General features: G+C 68.3%; 1 protein-coding gene across 1 annotated transcript in view; it reads left to right on the top strand.

Moving 5' to 3' along the window:
* Positions 1 to 24,537, top strand: part of SYNE2 (spectrin repeat containing nuclear envelope protein 2) — a 260,281-nt gene that overhangs the window by 153,148 nt on the left and 82,596 nt on the right. Inside the window, 3 exon segments of the mRNA XM_048484653.1 lie at positions 18,120 to 18,260; positions 20,960 to 21,130; positions 24,121 to 24,254. Of these exon segments, the coding sequence (XP_048340610.1) occupies positions 18,120 to 18,260; positions 20,960 to 21,130; positions 24,121 to 24,254 (446 nt within the window).

Below are 24,537 nucleotides of genomic sequence, written 5' to 3'. Positions count from 1 at the left end.
GGGGGTGGGGGGGGGGGGGGGTGGGGGGGGGGGGGGGTGGGGGGGGGGGGGGGTGGGGGGGGGGGGGGGTGGGGGGGGGGGGGGGTGGGGGGGGGGGGGGGTGGGGGGGGGGGGGGGTGGGGGGGGGGGGGGGTGGGGGGGGGGGGGGGTGGGGGGGGGGGGGGGTGGGGGGGGGGGGGGGTGGGGGGGGGGGGGGGTGGGGGGGGGGGGGGGTGGGGGGGGGGGGGGGTGGGGGGGGGGGGGGGTGGGGGGGGGGGGGGGTGGGGGGGGGGGGGGGTGGGGGGGGGGGGGGGTGGGGGGGGGGGGGGGTGGGGGGGGGGGGGGGTGGGGGGGGGGGGGGGTGGGGGGGGGGGGGGGTGGGGGGGGGGGGGGGTGGGGGGGGGGGGGGGTGGGGGGGGGGGGGGGTGGGGGGGGGGGGGGGTGGGGGGGGGGGGGGGTGGGGGGGGGGGGGGGTGGGGGGGGGGGGGGGTGGGGGGGGGGGGGGGTGGGGGGGGGGGGGGGTGGGGGGGGGGGGGGGTGGGGGGGGGGGGGGGTGGGGGGGGGGGGGGGTGGGGGGGGGGGGGGGTGGGGGGGGGGGGGGGTGGGGGGGGGGGGGGGTGGGGGGGGGGGGGGGTGGGGGGGGGGGGGGGTGGGGGGGGGGGGGGGTGGGGGGGGGGGGGGGTGGGGGGGGGGGGGGGTGGGGGGGGGGGGGGGTGGGGGGGGGGGGGGGTGGGGGGGGGGGGGGGTGGGGGGGGGGGGGGGTGGGGGGGGGGGGGGGTGGGGGGGGGGGGGGGTGGGGGGGGGGGGGGGTGGGGGGGGGGGGGGGTGGGGGGGGGGGGGGGTGGGGGGGGGGGGGGGTGGGGGGGGGGGGGGGTGGGGGGGGGGGGGGGTGGGGGGGGGGGGGGGTGGGGGGGGGGGGGGGTGGGGGGGGGGGGGGGTGGGGGGGGGGGGGGGTGGGGGGGGGGGGGGGTGGGGGGGGGGGGGGGTGGGGGGGGGGGGGGGTGGGGGGGGGGGGGGGTGGGGGGGGGGGGGGGTGGGGGGGGGGGGGGGTGGGGGGGGGGGGGGGTGGGGGGGGGGGGGGGTGGGGGGGGGGGGGGGTGGGGGGGGGGGGGGGTGGGGGGGGGGGGGGGTGGGGGGGGGGGGGGGTGGGGGGGGGGGGGGGTGGGGGGGGGGGGGGGTGGGGGGGGGGGGGGGTGGGGGGGGGGGGGGGTGGGGGGGGGGGGGGGTGGGGGGGGGGGGGGGTGGGGGGGGGGGGGGGTGGGGGGGGGGGGGGGTGGGGGGGGGGGGGGGTGGGGGGGGGGGGGGGTGGGGGGGGGGGGGGGTGGGGGGGGGGGGGGGTGGGGGGGGGGGGGGGTGGGGGGGGGGGGGGGTGGGGGGGGGGGGGGGTGGGGGGGGGGGGGGGTGGGGGGGGGGGGGGGTGGGGGGGGGGGGGGGTGGGGGGGGGGGGGGGTGGGGGGGGGGGGGGGTGGGGGGGGGGGGGGGTGGGGGGGGGGGGGGGTGGGGGGGGGGGGGGGTGGGGGGGGGGGGGGGTGGGGGGGGGGGGGGGTGGGGGGGGGGGGGGGTGGGGGGGGGGGGGGGTGGGGGGGGGGGGGGGTGGGGGGGGGGGGGGGTGGGGGGGGGGGGGGGTGGGGGGGGGGGGGGGTGGGGGGGGGGGGGGGTGGGGGGGGGGGGGGGTGGGGGGGGGGGGGGGTGGGGGGGGGGGGGGGTGGGGGGGGGGGGGGGTGGGGGGGGGGGGGGGTGGGGGGGGGGGGGGGTGGGGGGGGGGGGGGGTGGGGGGGGGGGGGGGTGGGGGGGGGGGGGGGTGGGGGGGGGGGGGGGTGGGGGGGGGGGGGGGTGGGGGGGGGGGGGGGTGGGGGGGGGGGGGGGTGGGGGGGGGGGGGGGTGGGGGGGGGGGGGGGTGGGGGGGGGGGGGGGTGGGGGGGGGGGGGGGTGGGGGGGGGGGGGGGTGGGGGGGGGGGGGGGTGGGGGGGGGGGGGGGTGGGGGGGGGGGGGGGTGGGGGGGGGGGGGGGTGGGGGGGGGGGGGGGTGGGGGGGGGGGGGGGTGGGGGGGGGGGGGGGTGGGGGGGGGGGGGGGTGGGGGGGGGGGGGGGTGGGGGGGGGGGGGGGTGGGGGGGGGGGGGGGTGGGGGGGGGGGGGGGTGGGGGGGGGGGGGGGTGGGGGGGGGGGGGGGTGGGGGGGGGGGGGGGTGGGGGGGGGGGGGGGTGGGGGGGGGGGGGGGTGGGGGGGGGGGGGGGTGGGGGGGGGGGGGGGTGGGGGGGGGGGGGGGTGGGGGGGGGGGGGGGTGGGGGGGGGGGGGGGTGGGGGGGGGGGGGGGTGGGGGGGGGGGGGGGTGGGGGGGGGGGGGGGTGGGGGGGGGGGGGGGTGGGGGGGGGGGGGGGTGGGGGGGGGGGGGGGTGGGGGGGGGGGGGGGTGGGGGGGGGGGGGGGTGGGGGGGGGGGGGGGTGGGGGGGGGGGGGGGTGGGGGGGGGGGGGGGTGGGGGGGGGGGGGGGTGGGGGGGGGGGGGGGTGGGGGGGGGGGGGGGTGGGGGGGGGGGGGGGTGGGGGGGGGGGGGGGTGGGGGGGGGGGGGGGTGGGGGGGGGGGGGGGTGGGGGGGGGGGGGGGTGGGGGGGGGGGGGGGTGGGGGGGGGGGGGGGTGGGGGGGGGGGGGGGTGGGGGGGGGGGGGGGTGGGGGGGGGGGGGGGTGGGGGGGGGGGGGGGTGGGGGGGGGGGGGGGTGGGGGGGGGGGGGGGTGGGGGGGGGGGGGGGTGGGGGGGGGGGGGGGTGGGGGGGGGGGGGGGTGGGGGGGGGGGGGGGTGGGGGGGGGGGGGGGTGGGGGGGGGGGGGGGTGGGGGGGGGGGGGGGTGGGGGGGGGGGGGGGTGGGGGGGGGGGGGGGTGGGGGGGGGGGGGGGTGGGGGGGGGGGGGGGTGGGGGGGGGGGGGGGTGGGGGGGGGGGGGGGTGGGGGGGGGGGGGGGTGGGGGGGGGGGGGGGTGGGGGGGGGGGGGGGTGGGGGGGGGGGGGGGTGGGGGGGGGGGGGGGTGGGGGGGGGGGGGGGTGGGGGGGGGGGGGGGTGGGGGGGGGGGGGGGTGGGGGGGGGGGGGGGTGGGGGGGGGGGGGGGTGGGGGGGGGGGGGGGTGGGGGGGGGGGGGGGTGGGGGGGGGGGGGGGTGGGGGGGGGGGGGGGTGGGGGGGGGGGGGGGTGGGGGGGGGGGGGGGTGGGGGGGGGGGGGGGTGGGGGGGGGGGGGGGTGGGGGGGGGGGGGGGTGGGGGGGGGGGGGGGTGGGGGGGGGGGGGGGTGGGGGGGGGGGGGGGTGGGGGGGGGGGGGGGTGGGGGGGGGGGGGGGTGGGGGGGGGGGGGGGTGGGGGGGGGGGGGGGTGGGGGGGGGGGGGGGTGGGGGGGGGGGGGGGTGGGGGGGGGGGGGGGTGGGGGGGGGGGGGGGTGGGGGGGGGGGGGGGTGGGGGGGGGGGGGGGTGGGGGGGGGGGGGGGTGGGGGGGGGGGGGGGTGGGGGGGGGGGGGGGTGGGGGGGGGGGGGGGTGGGGGGGGGGGGGGGTGGGGGGGGGGGGGGGTGGGGGGGGGGGGGGGTGGGGGGGGGGGGGGGTGGGGGGGGGGGGGGGTGGGGGGGGGGGGGGGTGGGGGGGGGGGGGGGTGGGGGGGGGGGGGGGTGGGGGGGGGGGGGGGTGGGGGGGGGGGGGGGTGGGGGGGGGGGGGGGTGGGGGGGGGGGGGGGTGGGGGGGGGGGGGGGTGGGGGGGGGGGGGGGTGGGGGGGGGGGGGGGTGGGGGGGGGGGGGGGTGGGGGGGGGGGGGGGTGGGGGGGGGGGGGGGTGGGGGGGGGGGGGGGTGGGGGGGGGGGGGGGTGGGGGGGGGGGGGGGTGGGGGGGGGGGGGGGTGGGGGGGGGGGGGGGTGGGGGGGGGGGGGGGTGGGGGGGGGGGGGGGTGGGGGGGGGGGGGGGTGGGGGGGGGGGGGGGTGGGGGGGGGGGGGGGTGGGGGGGGGGGGGGGTGGGGGGGGGGGGGGGTGGGGGGGGGGGGGGGTGGGGGGGGGGGGGGGTGGGGGGGGGGGGGGGTGGGGGGGGGGGGGGGTGGGGGGGGGGGGGGGTGGGGGGGGGGGGGGGTGGGGGGGGGGGGGGGTGGGGGGGGGGGGGGGTGGGGGGGGGGGGGGGTGGGGGGGGGGGGGGGTGGGGGGGGGGGGGGGTGGGGGGGGGGGGGGGTGGGGGGGGGGGGGGGTGGGGGGGGGGGGGGGTGGGGGGGGGGGGGGGTGGGGGGGGGGGGGGGTGGGGGGGGGGGGGGGTGGGGGGGGGGGGGGGTGGGGGGGGGGGGGGGTGGGGGGGGGGGGGGGTGGGGGGGGGGGGGGGTGGGGGGGGGGGGGGGTGGGGGGGGGGGGGGGTGGGGGGGGGGGGGGGTGGGGGGGGGGGGGGGTGGGGGGGGGGGGGGGTGGGGGGGGGGGGGGGTGGGGGGGGGGGGGGGTGGGGGGGGGGGGGGGTGGGGGGGGGGGGGGGTGGGGGGGGGGGGGGGTGGGGGGGGGGGGGGGTGGGGGGGGGGGGGGGTGGGGGGGGGGGGGGGTGGGGGGGGGGGGGGGTGGGGGGGGGGGGGGGTGGGGGGGGGGGGGGGTGGGGGGGGGGGGGGGTGGGGGGGGGGGGGGGTGGGGGGGGGGGGGGGTGGGGGGGGGGGGGGGTGGGGGGGGGGGGGGGTGGGGGGGGGGGGGGGTGGGGGGGGGGGGGGGTGGGGGGGGGGGGGGGTGGGGGGGGGGGGGGGTGGGGGGGGGGGGGGGTGGGGGGGGGGGGGGGTGGGGGGGGGGGGGGGTGGGGGGGGGGGGGGGTGGGGGGGGGGGGGGGTGGGGGGGGGGGGGGGTGGGGGGGGGGGGGGGTGGGGGGGGGGGGGGGTGGGGGGGGGGGGGGGTGGGGGGGGGGGGGGGTGGGGGGGGGGGGGGGTGGGGGGGGGGGGGGGTGGGGGGGGGGGGGGGTGGGGGGGGGGGGGGGTGGGGGGGGGGGGGGGTGGGGGGGGGGGGGGGTGGGGGGGGGGGGGGGTGGGGGGGGGGGGGGGTGGGGGGGGGGGGGGGTGGGGGGGGGGGGGGGTGGGGGGGGGGGGGGGTGGGGGGGGGGGGGGGTGGGGGGGGGGGGGGGTGGGGGGGGGGGGGGGTGGGGGGGGGGGGGGGTGGGGGGGGGGGGGGGTGGGGGGGGGGGGGGGTGGGGGGGGGGGGGGGTGGGGGGGGGGGGGGGTGGGGGGGGGGGGGGGTGGGGGGGGGGGGGGGTGGGGGGGGGGGGGGGTGGGGGGGGGGGGGGGTGGGGGGGGGGGGGGGTGGGGGGGGGGGGGGGTGGGGGGGGGGGGGGGTGGGGGGGGGGGGGGGTGGGGGGGGGGGGGGGTGGGGGGGGGGGGGGGTGGGGGGGGGGGGGGGTGGGGGGGGGGGGGGGTGGGGGGGGGGGGGGGTGGGGGGGGGGGGGGGTGGGGGGGGGGGGGGGTGGGGGGGGGGGGGGGTGGGGGGGGGGGGGGGTGGGGGGGGGGGGGGGTGGGGGGGGGGGGGGGTGGGGGGGGGGGGGGGTGGGGGGGGGGGGGGGTGGGGGGGGGGGGGGGTGGGGGGGGGGGGGGGTGGGGGGGGGGGGGGGTGGGGGGGGGGGGGGGTGGGGGGGGGGGGGGGTGGGGGGGGGGGGGGGTGGGGGGGGGGGGGGGTGGGGGGGGGGGGGGGTGGGGGGGGGGGGGGGTGGGGGGGGGGGGGGGTGGGGGGGGGGGGGGGTGGGGGGGGGGGGGGGTGGGGGGGGGGGGGGGTGGGGGGGGGGGGGGGTGGGGGGGGGGGGGGGTGGGGGGGGGGGGGGGTGGGGGGGGGGGGGGGTGGGGGGGGGGGGGGGTGGGGGGGGGGGGGGGTGGGGGGGGGGGGGGGTGGGGGGGGGGGGGGGTGGGGGGGGGGGGGGGTGGGGGGGGGGGGGGGTGGGGGGGGGGGGGGGTGGGGGGGGGGGGGGGTGGGGGGGGGGGGGGGTGGGGGGGGGGGGGGGTGGGGGGGGGGGGGGGTGGGGGGGGGGGGGGGTGGGGGGGGGGGGGGGTGGGGGGGGGGGGGGGTGGGGGGGGGGGGGGGTGGGGGGGGGGGGGGGTGGGGGGGGGGGGGGGTGGGGGGGGGGGGGGGTGGGGGGGGGGGGGGGTGGGGGGGGGGGGGGGTGGGGGGGGGGGGGGGTGGGGGGGGGGGGGGGTGGGGGGGGGGGGGGGTGGGGGGGGGGGGGGGTGGGGGGGGGGGGGGGTGGGGGGGGGGGGGGGTGGGGGGGGGGGGGGGTGGGGGGGGGGGGGGGTGGGGGGGGGGGGGGGTGGGGGGGGGGGGGGGTGGGGGGGGGGGGGGGTGGGGGGGGGGGGGGGTGGGGGGGGGGGGGGGTGGGGGGGGGGGGGGGTGGGGGGGGGGGGGGGTGGGGGGGGGGGGGGGTGGGGGGGGGGGGGGGTGGGGGGGGGGGGGGGTGGGGGGGGGGGGGGGTGGGGGGGGGGGGGGGTGGGGGGGGGGGGGGGTGGGGGGGGGGGGGGGTGGGGGGGGGGGGGGGTGGGGGGGGGGGGGGGTGGGGGGGGGGGGGGGTGGGGGGGGGGGGGGGTGGGGGGGGGGGGGGGTGGGGGGGGGGGGGGGTGGGGGGGGGGGGGGGTGGGGGGGGGGGGGGGTGGGGGGGGGGGGGGGTGGGGGGGGGGGGGGGTGGGGGGGGGGGGGGGTGGGGGGGGGGGGGGGTGGGGGGGGGGGGGGGTGGGGGGGGGGGGGGGTGGGGGGGGGGGGGGGTGGGGGGGGGGGGGGGTGGGGGGGGGGGGGGGTGGGGGGGGGGGGGGGTGGGGGGGGGGGGGGGTGGGGGGGGGGGGGGGTGGGGGGGGGGGGGGGTGGGGGGGGGGGGGGGTGGGGGGGGGGGGGGGTGGGGGGGGGGGGGGGTGGGGGGGGGGGGGGGTGGGGGGGGGGGGGGGTGGGGGGGGGGGGGGGTGGGGGGGGGGGGGGGTGGGGGGGGGGGGGGGTGGGGGGGGGGGGGGGTGGGGGGGGGGGGGGGTGGGGGGGGGGGGGGGTGGGGGGGGGGGGGGGTGGGGGGGGGGGGGGGTGGGGGGGGGGGGGGGTGGGGGGGGGGGGGGGTGGGGGGGGGGGGGGGTGGGGGGGGGGGGGGGTGGGGGGGGGGGGGGGTGGGGGGGGGGGGGGGTGGGGGGGGGGGGGGGTGGGGGGGGGGGGGGGTGGGGGGGGGGGGGGGTGGGGGGGGGGGGGGGTGGGGGGGGGGGGGGGTGGGGGGGGGGGGGGGTGGGGGGGGGGGGGGGTGGGGGGGGGGGGGGGTGGGGGGGGGGGGGGGTGGGGGGGGGGGGGGGTGGGGGGGGGGGGGGGTGGGGGGGGGGGGGGGTGGGGGGGGGGGGGGGTGGGGGGGGGGGGGGGTGGGGGGGGGGGGGGGTGGGGGGGGGGGGGGGTGGGGGGGGGGGGGGGTGGGGGGGGGGGGGGGTGGGGGGGGGGGGGGGTGGGGGGGGGGGGGGGTGGGGGGGGGGGGGGGTGGGGGGGGGGGGGGGTGGGGGGGGGGGGGGGTGGGGGGGGGGGGGGGTGGGGGGGGGGGGGGGTGGGGGGGGGGGGGGGTGGGGGGGGGGGGGGGTGGGGGGGGGGGGGGGTGGGGGGGGGGGGGGGTGGGGGGGGGGGGGGGTGGGGGGGGGGGGGGGTGGGGGGGGGGGGGGGTGGGGGGGGGGGGGGGTGGGGGGGGGGGGGGGTGGGGGGGGGGGGGGGTGGGGGGGGGGGGGGGTGGGGGGGGGGGGGGGTGGGGGGGGGGGGGGGTGGGGGGGGGGGGGGGTGGGGGGGGGGGGGGGTGGGGGGGGGGGGGGGTGGGGGGGGGGGGGGGTGGGGGGGGGGGGGGGTGGGGGGGGGGGGGGGTGGGGGGGGGGGGGGGTGGGGGGGGGGGGGGGTGGGGGGGGGGGGGGGTGGGGGGGGGGGGGGGTGGGGGGGGGGGGGGGTGGGGGGGGGGGGGGGTGGGGGGGGGGGGGGGTGGGGGGGGGGGGGGGTGGGGGGGGGGGGGGGTGGGGGGGGGGGGGGGTGGGGGGGGGGGGGGGTGGGGGGGGGGGGGGGTGGGGGGGGGGGGGGGTGGGGGGGGGGGGGGGTGGGGGGGGGGGGGGGTGGGGGGGGGGGGGGGTGGGGGGGGGGGGGGGTGGGGGGGGGGGGGGGTGGGGGGGGGGGGGGGTGGGGGGGGGGGGGGGTGGGGGGGGGGGGGGGTGGGGGGGGGGGGGGGTGGGGGGGGGGGGGGGTGGGGGGGGGGGGGGGTGGGGGGGGGGGGGGGTGGGGGGGGGGGGGGGTGGGGGGGGGGGGGGGTGGGGGGGGGGGGGGGTGGGGGGGGGGGGGGGTGGGGGGGGGGGGGGGTGGGGGGGGGGGGGGGTGGGGGGGGGGGGGGGTGGGGGGGGGGGGGGGTGGGGGGGGGGGGGGGTGGGGGGGGGGGGGGGTGGGGGGGGGGGGGGGTGGGGGGGGGGGGGGGTGGGGGGGGGGGGGGGTGGGGGGGGGGGGGGGTGGGGGGGGGGGGGGGTGGGGGGGGGGGGGGGTGGGGGGGGGGGGGGGTGGGGGGGGGGGGGGGTGGGGGGGGGGGGGGGTGGGGGGGGGGGGGGGTGGGGGGGGGGGGGGGTGGGGGGGGGGGGGGGTGGGGGGGGGGGGGGGTGGGGGGGGGGGGGGGTGGGGGGGGGGGGGGGTGGGGGGGGGGGGGGGTGGGGGGGGGGGGGGGTGGGGGGGGGGGGGGGTGGGGGGGGGGGGGGGTGGGGGGGGGGGGGGGTGGGGGGGGGGGGGGGTGGGGGGGGGGGGGGGTGGGGGGGGGGGGGGGTGGGGGGGGGGGGGGGTGGGGGGGGGGGGGGGTGGGGGGGGGGGGGGGTGGGGGGGGGGGGGGGTGGGGGGGGGGGGGGGTGGGGGGGGGGGGGGGTGGGGGGGGGGGGGGGTGGGGGGGGGGGGGGGTGGGGGGGGGGGGGGGTGGGGGGGGGGGGGGGTGGGGGGGGGGGGGGGTGGGGGGGGGGGGGGGTGGGGGGGGGGGGGGGTGGGGGGGGGGGGGGGTGGGGGGGGGGGGGGGTGGGGGGGGGGGGGGGTGGGGGGGGGGGGGGGTGGGGGGGGGGGGGGGTGGGGGGGGGGGGGGGTGGGGGGGGGGGGGGGTGGGGGGGGGGGGGGGTGGGGGGGGGGGGGGGTGGGGGGGGGGGGGGGTGGGGGGGGGGGGGGGTGGGGGGGGGGGGGGGTGGGGGGGGGGGGGGGTGGGGGGGGGGGGGGGTGGGGGGGGGGGGGGGTGGGGGGGGGGGGGGGTGGGGGGGGGGGGGGGTGGGGGGGGGGGGGGGTGGGGGGGGGGGGGGGTGGGGGGGGGGGGGGGTGGGGGGGGGGGGGGGTGGGGGGGGGGGGGGGTGGGGGGGGGGGGGGGTGGGGGGGGGGGGGGGTGGGGGGGGGGGGGGGTGGGGGGGGGGGGGGGTGGGGGGGGGGGGGGGTGGGGGGGGGGGGGGGTGGGGGGGGGGGGGGGTGGGGGGGGGGGGGGGTGGGGGGGGGGGGGGGTGGGGGGGGGGGGGGGTGGGGGGGGGGGGGGGTGGGGGGGGGGGGGGGTGGGGGGGGGGGGGGGTGGGGGGGGGGGGGGGTGGGGGGGGGGGGGGGTGGGGGGGGGGGGGGGTGGGGGGGGGGGGGGGTGGGGGGGGGGGGGGGTGGGGGGGGGGGGGGGTGGGGGGGGGGGGGGGTGGGGGGGGGGGGGGGTGGGGGGGGGGGGGGGTGGGGGGGGGGGGGGGTGGGGGGGGGGGGGGGTGGGGGGGGGGGGGGGTGGGGGGGGGGGGGGGTGGGGGGGGGGGGGGGTGGGGGGGGGGGGGGGTGGGGGGGGGGGGGGGTGGGGGGGGGGGGGGGTGGGGGGGGGGGGGGGTGGGGGGGGGGGGGGGTGGGGGGGGGGGGGGGTGGGGGGGGGGGGGGGTGGGGGGGGGGGGGGGTGGGGGGGGGGGGGGGTGGGGGGGGGGGGGGGTGGGGGGGGGGGGGGGTGGGGGGGGGGGGGGGTGGGGGGGGGGGGGGGTGGGGGGGGGGGGGGGTGGGGGGGGGGGGGGGTGGGGGGGGGGGGGGGTGGGGGGGGGGGGGGGTGGGGGGGGGGGGGGGTGGGGGGGGGGGGGGGTGGGGGGGGGGGGGGGTGGGGGGGGGGGGGGGTGGGGGGGGGGGGGGGTGGGGGGGGGGGGGGGTGGGGGGGGGGGGGGGTGGGGGGGGGGGGGGGTGGGGGGGGGGGGGGGTGGGGGGGGGGGGGGGTGGGGGGGGGGGGGGGTGGGGGGGGGGGGGGGTGGGGGGGGGGGGGGGTGGGGGGGGGGGGGGGTGGGGGGGGGGGGGGGTGGGGGGGGGGGGGGGTGGGGGGGGGGGGGGGTGGGGGGGGGGGGGGGTGGGGGGGGGGGGGGGTGGGGGGGGGGGGGGGTGGGGGGGGGGGGGGGTGGGGGGGGGGGGGGGTGGGGGGGGGGGGGGGTGGGGGGGGGGGGGGGTGGGGGGGGGGGGGGGTGGGGGGGGGGGGGGGTGGGGGGGGGGGGGGGTGGGGGGGGGGGGGGGTGGGGGGGGGGGGGGGTGGGGGGGGGGGGGGGTGGGGGGGGGGGGGGGTGGGGGGGGGGGGGGGTGGGGGGGGGGGGGGGTGGGGGGGGGGGGGGGTGGGGGGGGGGGGGGGTGGGGGGGGGGGGGGGTGGGGGGGGGGGGGGGTGGGGGGGGGGGGGGGTGGGGGGGGGGGGGGGTGGGGGGGGGGGGGGGTGGGGGGGGGGGGGGGTGGGGGGGGGGGGGGGTGGGGGGGGGGGGGGGTGGGGGGGGGGGGGGGTGGGGGGGGGGGGGGGTGGGGGGGGGGGGGGGTGGGGGGGGGGGGGGGTGGGGGGGGGGGGGGGTGGGGGGGGGGGGGGGTGGGGGGGGGGGGGGGTGGGGGGGGGGGGGGGTGGGGGGGGGGGGGGGTGGGGGGGGGGGGGGGTGGGGGGGGGGGGGGGTGGGGGGGGGGGGGGGTGGGGGGGGGGGGGGGTGGGGGGGGGGGGGGGTGGGGGGGGGGGGGGGTGGGGGGGGGGGGGGGTGGGGGGGGGGGGGGGTGGGGGGGGGGGGGGGTGGGGGGGGGGGGGGGTGGGGGGGGGGGGGGGTAGGGGGGGGGGGGGGTGGGGGGGGGGGGGGGTGAGTGAATAGATAAATAAGCAAATAAGCAAGAGGCATCCAAAGAACCCCAATTTAAAACCTACCCCCGGAAAGGGAGCGGCCACTCAATATGAGGGGGGTGGGGCTGATGGAACAACACAAGGGCAAAGAGCAGAGAGCAGAGAACAAGGAGGGGGCACCACATCAGCGGCTGGACACTCCAAAGGCCCAGTGGAACAACACGGTCTTACAGGCCCTGCGGAACTCACCAAGGTCCCGCAGGGCCCGGACAGCTGGAGGGAGGGTGTTCCACCAGGCCGGGGCCAGGGCAGTAAAAGTCCTGGCCCGCGTGGAGGCCAGCCACATCATCGAGGGGCCGGGGACCACCAGCAAATTGGCCTCTGCTGATCGCAGGGACCGACTAGGGGTAATGCGGTCCCGAAGGTACGAAGGAATGTTTGTTTGCTTGCTTATGGGTTGGATCGAAGCAGCTTTGCCGCTGGTGAGAAGCAGAGGAGGGCAGCCCCATGTGACCGCCAAACAGAGCATGTTGGGGATCATTTATTTCTGTATTAGTCTTACCTATAGCCCACCTTTCTCACTGAGGCGAAGACATCACATGGGAAAGTAGGGGAAAATAGGGGCTGTGGCTCAGTGGTAGAGAAGAGAAGGTGGTGACATGATAGTCATGTTTACCCTGTTTCCCTGAATATAAGACATCCCCTGAAAATAAGACGTAGTACAGGTTTTGCTGAAGTGCAAAATATAAGGCATCCCCCAAAAGTAAGATGTAGCCAAGTAACCAGAACATGCAGCTGTGGAGCGGAAAAATAAGACATCCCCCTGAAAATAAGACATAGCGCATCTTTGGGAGCAAAAATTAATATAAGACACTGTCTTATTTTTGGGGAAACACGGTAGATATTTGAAGGGATGTCATGTTGGCGAGGGAGCTAAGCTTGTTTTCTGCTGCTCCAGAGACTAGGACCTGGAGTAATGGGTTCAAGGGGAAGGAAAAGAGATTCCACCTAAACATCAGGAAAAACTTCCTGGCAGGCAGGGCTGTTCGACAGTGGAATGTACTACCTCGGAGTGTGGTGGAGTCTCCTACTTCGGAGGTTTTTAAAGAGAAGCTGGATGGCCATCTGACTGGAGTTCTTTGATTGTGTGTTCCTGCATTGCAGGGACTTGATGGCCCTTGGGGGTCTCTTCCAACTCTATGATTCTGTGATCTTCTTGGCCTGCAGAAGGTCCGGACTCAGTCTCCAGCACCTCCAGTTAAAGGATCAGGTGGTATGTGATGTGAAAGGCCTATCTGAACGAGACACTCGAGAGCGGCTGCCAGTCAGAGTAGTCAGTGTTGACCTGGATGGACCATCAGTCTAATTCAGTATAAGGCAGCTTCACATGTGGCAAAAACCATGCCGTCAAATAGCACGAGGTCTCTAATAAGCAATCCAATAGGACTAGGATTTCAAACAGGTAATGCAGCGTGTTATGTCATGCCATGCAGAAAATTGGACTAGGAAGCTAGAAGATCATGCAGAAAGAGCGGGGAGACAAGTAATACGTATCATATCATACACAGCATCATGGACAATAGTCCTTTTCCCTTTTAAAAGTGCCTTCCTGAGCAATTCCATTGTGAGTGTGTGTTAAGTCTTTTCCAACTTATGGCAACCCTGTGAATCAGTATCTTCCAAAATGTCCTATCGTTAACAGGCCTGCTCAGATCTTGCAAATTGAGGGCCATGACTTCCTTGGTGGAGTCAATCCTTCACATTGTTGGGTCTGTTAGATTTTGTTTAGAATGGATCTGCCCAGTAGCGTGTGTGAGTGCAGTTTGTAGAAACTTCTCAAGAGATAAAATGTAAGAGGTAAAACTTAGATTTCTTCAAGCATCTCCAGTTCACAGCTTTGTTCCAGGAAAAAGGTGGATAGAAAGAAACCCTATTCTAAAGAAATACTTTCCCTATGAACAAGTGGGCACTCTACCTGCCATCACGTGTGTGCAGGTAAGAGAATGCTACAGTGGGAAAGCCCCAATGAGGCAGGCAACCATTGACCATGCACTCAGGTCAGAGGTTAGGACAGAAGTGTGGCCAGCATGGGGAAGAAAGGAAGTTAGTGGGCGGTCTCCTGGCCCAGACAAGGAGGGCAAACAAGAGAGGCAGCAACACAGTTAAGAGTGAGATACACAGCACCCCCCAGTGTCCAGGCATGCAGAAGTCGCTTATTCCGACAGGGTCTTCCTCTTTTCCTTCCGCCTTCAGCTTTCCCCAGCATGTCTTTTCCAGCACTTGTAACCAAAGTACAACAGCCACAACCTGATTCCCCTTATTTAAAAAAAATCCTTCTGACGGTTCTGATTTACTATGGAATGATGGATACATGAGAGCCTTTCTGACCTCTTCAGGCAGGCCATTCCACTGAGCAAAAAAAGCCAACTAGATCCAACCCTATCAAGACATTTAGAGTGCCTTTCCCAGAAACACTGAGCTCAATGCATTAATAATAAAGATGCCAGCATGAATAATAAAGGCACTGCATAAAAATCCCACAGCAACTTGAATACCTCCAACAGAGATTTCAGACAGAAATACAGCTCCTAAAAATGGTAATACTGAGCAGCTGCGTGAAACTCAGCGGAAGTCTTGCTAAAATGAAGAGGAGCAGGAGGCGGCCGTTTGGATTTATAACTTTTCTCTTCTGTAAGGAGACTCACAGGAGCTTAGAAACTCCTTTCCTTTCCTCTCCCCACAACAGAGACCTTGTAAGGCAGATGGGGCTGAGAGAGTTCTGAAAGAACTGTGACTAGCCCAAAGGTTCCCCAACAGGCTTCATGTGCAGGAATGGGGAAATAAACTTTTGGAAGGGCATAGAGAAGTATAGGAGGAAGGGCAACTGTCTGTGTGCTTCTACTGGCAGCCCATCCCATTGAGTGAGCACCACTACCCCAAAAGTCATAAGAACATAAGAACAAGCCAGCTGGATCAGACCAGAGTCCATCTAGTCCAGCACTCTGCTACTCGCAGTGGCCCACCAGGTGCCTTTGGGAGCTCACATGCAGGATGTGAAAGCAAGGGCCTTCTGCTGCTGCTGCTGCTCCCGAGCACCTGGACTGTTAAGGCATTTGCAATCTCAGATCAAAGAGGATCAAGATTGGTAGTCCCCGTTTCAACCTCCATAAAGGAAGGCTATTCCCGCAACCGTCATTCTGCGATCCATTCTGCGTAACTTTGGCTGCTGCTCTATCGGCTCTGAACTGGGACCCGGAGTCCGAAAGCCAAAATAGTTTACAAGGCTGATATGCTGAAACATTAAGGTTTTCACCTTATTTAAAAGAGTTTTTAAAAGTTTTAAGTTTGCAATACGTAGATTATCTCAAAGGAAGGAAATGTGTACTTTTTGTTTTGTACATGTCACCACAGGCATCATTTGAGAAGGGGCACTCGGGGCGGTGTCAAAATGAAGAAGAAGAAGAGTTTGGATTTATATCCCCCCTTTCTCTCCTGTAGGAGACTCAAAGGGGCTGACAATCTCCTTGCCCTTCCCCCCTCACAACAAACACCCTGGGAGGTGGGTGGGGCTGAGAGAGCTCTGAGAAGCTGTGACTAGCCCAAGGTCACCCAGCAGGCGTGTGTGGGAGTGCACAGGCTAATCTGAATTCCCCAGATAAGCCTCCACAGCTCAGGCGGCAGAGCTGGGAATCAAACCCGGTTCCTCCAGATTAGATACACGAGCTCTTAACCTCCTATACCACTGCTGCTCCTCCAACAGAAGAAGGAAATCAAGAGAATGTAAGAAGTGCCCTGCTGGCACATTCATCAGTGGTCCAGTCTAGTCCAGTGTCCCTGTCTCAGCCTGTCCAGAAAGGAGTCTGCAGAGGGCCACCAACATGCTGCCTTTGATGGTCCCCTGGTTCTGATCCCAAAAGTGTTTCTCGGATGTTCCTCCCAGCACAGTCCTCCCTTTGCCTCCCCCCCCTTTCATTCTGACATTGCACCTAAGTCAGTGATGGCGAACCTATGGCACGGGTGCCAGAGGTGGCACTCAGAGCCCTCTCTGTGGGCACGCACAGAGTTCATCATGGGGGGGGGGGAATTACCCCCCACACACACACACACACATCTAGGCTGGCCTGGGAAGCTGGGCTCGATTATTAGCATTAAACCTAAGACCTAGTTTTGGGGGAGCAGTGTAGGTAACCCTGTTAAGCGCTGTTAAACCCCACTGATTTTCATGCGAAGAACTAAAGCGCGATCCTTTACCTGGGAGTAAGCTCGGTTGCTGGGATTGGGGCTTGCTTCTGAGTAAACCATCCTAGGGTCATGATTCACCCATTCAAAGAGTTGCATGGTTGCTTCAAAGCAAAGCCAACAACTGCCACCAAGCTTACTCCCGAGTAACGCATGCCTCAGAGCCAAACATTTTTTCTAAACTAAAACCTCAGTATTCAGGTTAAATTTCTGTGATGGCACTTTGCGATAAATAAGTGGGTTTTGGGTTGCAGTTTGGGCACTCGGTCTCAAAAAGGTTTGCCATCACTGATCTAAGTTCTAACCAAGGCCAACCCCGCTTATCAACTGAGATCTGACAAGATCAGGCTAGCTTGGCGCTATTGAGGTCAATGCCAAATTTATGGAGGCTGTTTTTTATGCCTATCAGAAAGGTTTCTAATCGATTACCCTGGTCGTTTAAAAAGTCACAACCTCCCTCCCTAATTCTCCAAATTAATAATAGGTGAGCATCCCCTTCCTCTTCCTTCTAGGTGCAGGTTTTGTTTTGTTGCCGTGGTTACTCCTTCCTTGCAGAAACAGCGAAGCAGGGTGTAATTTTTACTATTTATTCCCTCTAATGTTTTGCCAAGCCCTTGGAGTATTTCGTTTTCTTACCTGGGAGACGGAGGGATTCGTTCCAACTATCTCATAAGTAGCTTTGTGACTAAATAAGGGACAGATTGAAACACTCTCCGTGAGCGAGTACACTCACTAGGGGAGAGAGGAAGGGAAAGAAGGAGGTTAACTAAAGTCAGGAACAATTTTGCAAGATCTTGAAGGGGGGAACTTTTTAAAAGCTTTACAGATATATTCTTTTCAGTAGGCGTGTGTACAAACCATTTCACACACAAAAAAACCCCCACTTCATTTTTCACCATGAAATGTGTATTTCGGTCGCCTGTATCAAATATGCACACATACGTACATCTGCTGACTTTACATTGTGATATTTCTCCTACGATAGTAGAAGAGTTGGTTTTTATACCCGCTTTTTCCTCTGCCTTTAAGGAGTCTCAAAGTGGGTTAAAATCACCTTCCCTTCCTCTCCTTAACAACAGACACCTTGTGAGGTAAGTGGGGGCTGAGAGAGTTCTGAGAGAACTGTGACTGGCCCAAGGTCACCCAGCGGGCCTCTTGTAAAACAATGAAGAAACAAACCTGCTTCACTGGATTAAAGTCTACCCCTCTTAAACACTAACCCATGCTCACTCATCCTACAAGCCATCCTAAAAACAGTTATCCCCTTCTAAGTCCATTGACTTGGATAGAAGAAGAAGAGTTTGGATTTATATTCCCCCTTTCTCTCCTGCAGGAGACTCAAAGGGGCTTACAATCTCCTTGCCCTTCCCCCCTCAAAACAAACACCCTGTGAGGTAGGTGAGGCTGAGAGAGCTCCGAGAAGCTGTGACTAGCCCAAGGTCACCCAGCTGGCGTGTGCGGGAGTGCACAGGCTAATCTGAATTCCCCAGATAAGCCTCCACAGCTCAGGCGGCAGAGCTGGGAATCAAACCCGGTTCCTCCAGATTAGATACACGAGCTCTTAACCTCCTACGCCACTGCTGCTCACAAGACTTAGGGAATGAGTAACTGTATTGTCGAAGGCTTTCACGGCAGAAATCAAGTGGCTGTTGTGGAATTTCCGGGGTGTGTGGCCGTGGTTTGGTGGTTTCGCTCCTGACGTTTTTATTTATTTATTTATTGGATTTATAAGCCGCCTCACCCCCGAAGGGCTCGAGGCGGCTCCGATATGGCTGTTCTCTAAGACAGCAAATCAATGCAAAAATATCACTTAAGCCCATTAAAAACGTAAGCAGCAGTTACGAGAAATACATACAGATTCAAACAACAGAAGTTGTTTAAAACAGGCGCCCGATCTAAAGGTCAACGGAGGGGGGTAGGTAGGACCCAAGATGGAGTCAGGGCCCAACCAGGATGGAAAGCAGGCAGCCTCCGTCCCGGTGCTGCATCTCTGGCTGGCATCTTCAGAGGTTTCACTTGTTGTGACTCACACATTCACATTTTTCTGCTGTTTGCAGTGGATGCACGATCTTGTTTCTTTCCTCTGTTTTCCTTCTTCTTCCTCACCATTAAAGCTGTTGATGGGGACTTCTTTTTTTTTTTTTACAAGAAGCGGCACTGCTGAAAACAACTCTGTCTTGAATTAAGCCAGCATTGGTTAGTGTGTCGGACTAGGAATGGGGAGACCCAAGTTGGAGTCTCCACTCTGTCTTGGAAGCTTACTAGGTGATCTCGAGCCGGTCACATTCTCCTGGCTCAGCCTGTCTCAGAGGGTTGTTGTGAGGATAAAATGGAGGAGAGGTGGGGGAGAATACTGAGGTATAAACAAAGTAAGTAATAAGCACAGGGGAGAGTTTACATCCCCTGCTTCTGTCAGGAATGTCTCCTGCCCTTCCCTCCATCATACCACCTGGAGGTCAGGGGCACATCAGGGGCACAACTCTTCGTGTAGCCACCTATCATATGTTGATGAGCCTTTTGTTCTAAATCTAGGCGCTTGGTAATTTAGCTAGCTATGCGGCCTCTCCCTGGAATCACCAGAAGGAGGGAGAGAGGCCTTGCGCAGAAGACTGTTGCTTCGGCCTCAAGACACTCAGTACTTCATAACAAAGCCTTTCACACCTTGTTGTTCTGTTAATCTGTGGGAAGATGGGAGGGGGTGTTTGAGCGGGAAAACAGAGGAATAAATGTGTCTGCAGATTCCAGGATCCCCAGATCTGTTTTCTGCAGTTTGAGTCCTTTTTTGCCAACCCCATAAAGACTTCCGATTTTATATCTAGAGTCAATTTATTGATCGTCGTGCCAAGACCTAACAGCTCCTTTTGTTCCCAGGCACTAGAAAACCAGTTAGCCGCTAAATCGGACGATATGGATCAGCTGAAACAGGCCTTAGGGGACTGCGCAGAACTTCCTGAGGCAGTCGTGTCAAGAATCAATGAGCTGGATCGACAGAGGACCAGAGTTGTTAACCAGGTAGCCATGTTGTTTTGGAGCTGCCTCTACGAGATATTGAGGGTAACCTCAGCAATCTGTCGGCAGAAAACTTTAAAAGACGTGGATCTTTCTGATTTCCCACCCCCCTGCCCCCACTGCACTCCTTTCTGCCTCCTAGGAAAATTATTTGTAGAATTAAGGGACCCGCATAAACGAATAACCATGTGAATTTGAGGGCTGCCCTGAGTAAGGGGCTAAAATCGCCCTTCCTGTTTCTTAAATGGTTAGATTTTGCACCCAGCTCCATTTTCCCTCTACGCCTCTGCCCAGAGGGGAGGGCAGAAGGAACTGCCGGCTGGGAGCCCAGCTGGTGGGGGGGGCGGGGGAGGGCAGGGCAGGGGAGTCTGCCGTCCCGGCCTCGGAGAGCTGCTTTTATAAGCGCTAGGCCGGGGGCAGGGCTTGGTGAGCCGTGGCCATGCCCTGGGGCAGGTGGGGCTGAGGCCCCGCCCCCGAACCCCCCCATAAAAATCTATACCTATGTCCCTGCTGGGAGACCAAGGGTCAAATCCGTATCCAGCTATGGACTGACTTTGGACCAATCACACACACTCTCAGCCTAATTTACCACATAGAGGTGTTGTGAGCATAAAAGGGTGGAGAGGAAGACGGGTGTATGCCACCTTGAACTCATTGAAGGAAAGGTGGTGTTTAAATGTATTAAATAAATGCCAGATCTTGACTTGGGTGGGTCCAAGCTAGCCCAGTTTTGTCAGTTCTCGGAAGCTAAGGAGAATCAGCCCCGGTTAGTCCTTGGAAGGGAGACCGCCAAGGAAATCTTGGGTTGCTACCCAGAGGCAGGCAATGGCAAACCACCTCTGAATGCTCGCTGCCTTGAAATCCCTACATGGTTGTCAAAAGTCAGCCGCAACTTGGCAATGCTTTCCACCACCACCAAATAAATAGTCAGTTGATTAATCCAAATTCATACTACTTTGATAAAGTATTTAATTTCCAAAATGCTACCCTCTGGCCTTATTTCTTCTGATCCCTGATAGTCTGGGCATGAAGAAACTTTGCCGGTGTCAGAGCCTGTCGATGGATCCCAATCCGGCCTTCTGTGCTTATTTCCTTTTTGGAGTCTGTGCCAGATATCCTCTCATAGTGACTTCAGAGAGTATTCATAGTATCATAGAGTTGGAAGAGACCCCAAGTCTAACCCCTTGCAATGCAGGAACACACAATCAAAGCACTCCTGTCAGATGGCCATTCAGCCTCTCTTGAAAAACCTCCAAAGAAGGAGACTCCACCTCACTCCGAGGGAGTGCATTCCACTGTCAAACAGCCCTGACTGTCAGGAAGTTTTTCCTGATGTTTAGGCGGGATCTCTTTTCCTTCACCTTGCACCCATTACTCCTGGTCCTAGTCTCTGGAGCAGCAGAAAGCAAGCTTGCTCCCTCACCAACATGACACCCCTTCAAATATCTAAACATGGCTATCATGTCACCTCTTAACCTTCTCTTCACCAAACTAAACATCCCCAGCTCCCTAAGTCTCTCCTCATAGGTCATGGATTCCAGTCTTTTGACCATTTTGGTTGCCCCTCTCTGGACCCGTTCCAGCTTGTCAATATCCTTCTTGAATTGCGGTGCCCAGAACTGTACACAATATTCCAGGTGAGGTCTAACCAATGCAGAATAGAGAGGAACAATTACATCTCTCAATCTAGACACTATACTCCTGTTGATACAGCCCAGAATTGTATTGGCTTTCTTCGCCGCCGCATCACACTGCTGACTCAGTTGATACTGGGATGGGGGATAGAATTTTTTCCACTAACATTAGAAAGGTATTGCCACTCCGGGGGGGGGGGGGGATGAGTCAAGAGGTAGCTCACCCAAGCTTGCACAACAATTTGATTGTAAATCTGAGACTTGAATCCAGATCTCTGACCACCAAATTTAGCTGCTTATCTAGTGTTACAGGCTTGGATCCAGCCTAGAATTTCCTCAGGGTCTGAGAAAGATGGGGCACATTTGCAGCCCTAAACACCTCCCGAAATGGTGCCCCAGATGGAGGATCCCCCTGGGATATCTAAGGGGGATCAGAGATCTCCTGTAGGAGGTGGAATTGATGCAAATTCCTCCCCTACCCCCGGAAATTCTAAATAGGATCAAAGGCATGGTTCTGGTGTCAGAGGGTCCCTCACATTTTAATAGGACCACTACTCAAAGCTATAGGGATTTTAAGCATTCCTACAAGAGCTCCCTATCCCCCTCCCCTTTTTATTTTTTGCAATTTGAATCACTTCAGGAGACATTCTGTCTGTTATTTTTGCTTCTGGGCAGTGGCAACATATAGTAAGCCAGCGTGTTATTTCTGTAAATCGTCTCCTGATCAGGTGATCAGGAGACGCGTTCTGCCAGCACCGAGAGGCCCCGGCCTTGAATTAAGTTGATAATGAAAAGAATTTTGATGCTTCTCTGTCATGTGTTTTTTTCTTTTAATGGACGGTTTGAAGCACGTACCGTCGCCTGAGAAATCAGTGAGATCAGCTGGTCAAATCTGTAAAGGCTTTTTTAATGCTAGGCGTTATATTTCAAAATACCCTTTTTTTTAAAAAAAACTAACTTCAGGTGGTTTCTCTGTTTCGAAACGCCTCGCTGAGCAATTGCCAAAATGGGCTTTGCGGAGCAAAAAAATGGCAGTGCTGTTTCTAAGCATGGCTCGTTTGCTTGCAGGTTGCTGTGCTAAAAGCCTCCACGAAGACGGCGTTGGAGGAGTGGAGGCTTTACGACGATGCCTGGGACGACGCCGGGTTTGTCCTTGCGAGAGCTTTCTATTGCGCAGAGCTCAGCAAACCTCCTGTGATTACACTGGAGACCCTGAAACACCAGGTGGGAAACCTCCAGGTACGTCTCACAAAAGCACACACCTGAGACCTGGGACCTTCTGCTGGCCGATATACTCTACCAGCAACCAGATGTTCTACAGCCCCTTCTTTGAGGCCCCATACATACATTCATTCATTCATTCATTCATTCATTCATTCATTCATATCTTCAATTTCTATACCGCCCGATATCCGAAGGGCTCTGGGCGGTGAACACAATTCAAAAAAACATTAAGCAGGAGCAAATCATACACAATACAATACATAGGCTCCATCCTATTAATCATCAATAAAACATCTTAAAACTCATATAAAACAGCGGATAACAATTAATAAATAAATAAACAAGAGGCATCCAAAAACCCCAAGAAGGGGGACGGCGAGCCCCTCAATATGAGGGGGCTCTGATGTAACAGCGCCAGGGCAAAGAGCAGTGAGGGGGCACCATATCAGCGGCTGGACACTCCAAAGGCCCGGTGGAACAACACGGTCTTACAAGCCCTGCGGAATTCACTGAGGTCCCGCAGGGCCCGGAAAGTTGGAGGAAGGAATTTGACCTAGACCAGTGGTTCTTAACCTGGGGTCGGGACCCCTTTGGGGGTCGAACGACCCTTTCACAGGGGTCGCCTAAGACTCTCTGCATCAGTGTTCTCCATCTGTAAAACGGATAAATGTTAGGGTTGGGGGTCACCACAACATGAGGAACTGTATTAAAGGGTTGCAGCATTAGGAAGGTTGAGGACCACTGACCTAGACTATTATCCAATGATCATTTGGTAATGGAAGTCCAGTCAAAATAAGGGCGGATGGATTCCAAACAAGAGTGGATAGGACCTGGTTGCCAATTCTGTTTTTGTTGTGTTTTTATTTATTTGTTATATTTAATTAAATTTATTTATTTATTAGTTATTATTTCATTCAATTTATGAGGCGCCCTTCCTTGAATGGGCTCAGGGTGTACTACCAGTGTGCGTAGTGCTGTACTTATCGCTAGAAGATTGCATGCCTCTGTCCCAAGGAACTTGCATTCAAAAATTTGACATAAAGACAATGGCAGTGGGGTGGGTGAGAGAGAGATGGAGGTAAGCAGGAGAATATTCATTTATCACATTTGCTCACACTCTCCAGTGGTGGCAAATCTATAGCACTCCAGATGTCCGTACATTCTCCCCAAAGCATTTGGCATAATCTCCATACTCCGTGCTCCTGAACTAAAACACAGTCTAGAGCCATGGTGACGAATCTATGGCACTCCAGATGTTCATGGACTACAATTCCCATCATCCCAATTGGCCCTGCTGGCAGGGACTGATGGGAATTGCAGTCCATGAACATCTGGAGTGACATAGGTTCGTCACCATGGCTCTAGACTGTGTTTTAGTTCAGGAGCACGGAGTATGGAGATTATGCCAAATGCTTTGTGGAGAATGTATGTTGGGGGAGAGGGGAAGATGTTGCTTCCTGCAGGTAGTTTGGGAGGCAGTCCCGGGCATCAGAGGCAGCAGAGGAAAAAAGTTGGGGTCGTTTCAAGGAGTTGGGGGCCCCAAGACTGCCTCCAGGGTCAGGGTCTCCTTTTCTGGGCTGGTGAGGGGACTTACTGGCACCAAACTGAGACCCAGATCTCTTGTCACTGGCAGCATCACTTCCAGAGTGTCCCGGAAGTGATATAATGTGCTGGTGAGACTGAACACTCTGGTATTTCTGCAAAAACTGTATGGTCAGTTTTTCTACCAGTTTGGTAGAAAAAGCTTCTACCAAAGGTTTTTGCAAGAAATACCAGGGCATCCTCATCTCTTTGGTGATGTGATGTCATGATGTCACTTCCAGTATGTGCTGGAAATGATGTTGCTGCATCATCACAGCCGAGCCCTAGGCCTGAGTTTGCTGCTGGCGAGTCCCACCCCTACTCCACCCTGCCAGTTGCCAGGAAAGGTGGCTAGGAAGGTCACAGACAAGGATGGACAAGGAAAGGCGAGAGGGAGACAGAGCCATGGAACTCTTCAAAGGCGTGGACAAGGAGTTTGTGAAAATCCAGTTATTTATGCACGCAGTTATTTACAGTGTGCCTTTCTCTTGGGGCTCAAGATGGATTGCCCAAAATAAGTCAGGGCAATCAACGGGGCGGAACATCCAATAGGCAGTGCCATGGGATTTGATTTTTAGATATCTGGATGTAACAAGAAGCAAAGCACAAGCATTAGCCTGACACGTTAATGCAGCAACAGAGAGTATAAATTACACATAATGGTATAGTTTACAGTCACCAACCCCACGCTTCTGTCTGAACCACATTGTTATAGATTAGCCCTATTTCCTGCGCAAAAGGCCATCTTGAATATTTATGTTTTGCATAGTTTGCAGAAAGCCAGGAGAGTGGTTAGTCCCCCCCTGTGGTTCCCAACCGGAGGTACACATGTCCTCGGGGTACGCGCCAGAGCGTTTGGGGACATGTGAAAAAAATTACATTATGAGTGTGCTAAAATGGGGGTACAATTTTACACAAAAGGGTTGCCAAGGGGCACACGGGTGAAAAAAGATTGGGGGAGTATAGCCCACTAGCGTAGTCCACCTTATCCTACATTTGAGTCTGCGTGAACAGTTACATATATTCTAAAAACAACAATAACAGAACCCTTTGGTAGCTACAGTGCCTGGAAATAAGTGGCCAGTAATGGTGCCCTCTACATTTACTTGAGCAGACTACTCCATAAGACCAATGCCAAAAAGACACAGGACTGTCCGACGGTGGAAGGCACTACCTCAGAGTGTGGTGGAGTCTCCTTCTTTGGAGGTTTTCAAAGAGAGGCTGGAAGGCCATCTCTCAAGAGTGCTTTGGTTATGTGTTCCTGCATTGCAGGGGGTTGGGCTTGATGGCCCTTGGGGTCCCTTCCAACTCTATGATTCTGTGACTTCCTCCTGGATTTGCCTTGCTGACAGGATCTAAGCTGTCACTTGAATTCATTCAGGTAGATTCGGGCATAACTCACCGCGTGGCATTTCTTTTCACAGTCTCTTCAAGATCAAGCCGAGGGTAACGAAGAAGTCTGGACTCGACTCCGCACTGCTGGTGACAATCTGAAGAAGCTGTGTGATCCCTCATGTTCAGATCTCATTGATCAGAAATACAAGAAGGTGCACACAAGGTACAAAAGATTTGTGTTCCCAACACGGTGCCCGCTGATGCCATGATGGTGCACACCGGCACCCTTTCCTGACACCCTCCGAGCCTTTTTAGAAAAGTGTGTACACTTCTCTCTGTGATACACCTCTGAAGATGCCAGCCTCAGATGCAGACGAAACATTAGGAACAAGATCTACCAGACCACAGCCACACAGTCCGGAAAGCCCACCACAACCAATCCTAATAACTCTTTCCTGGGAGTGAACCCTTCCGAGTGGACCAGAATAGGATTGCAAGTTAGACAT

This window comes from Sphaerodactylus townsendi, linkage group LG02 (genome assembly GCF_021028975.2).
Source record: "Sphaerodactylus townsendi isolate TG3544 linkage group LG02, MPM_Stown_v2.3, whole genome shotgun sequence".
Classification (NCBI taxonomy): Eukaryota; Metazoa; Chordata; class Lepidosauria; order Squamata; family Sphaerodactylidae; genus Sphaerodactylus; species Sphaerodactylus townsendi.
The sequence above is the reverse complement of the archived record's forward strand: the minus strand, read 5'-3'. Positions and strand labels throughout refer to the sequence as shown.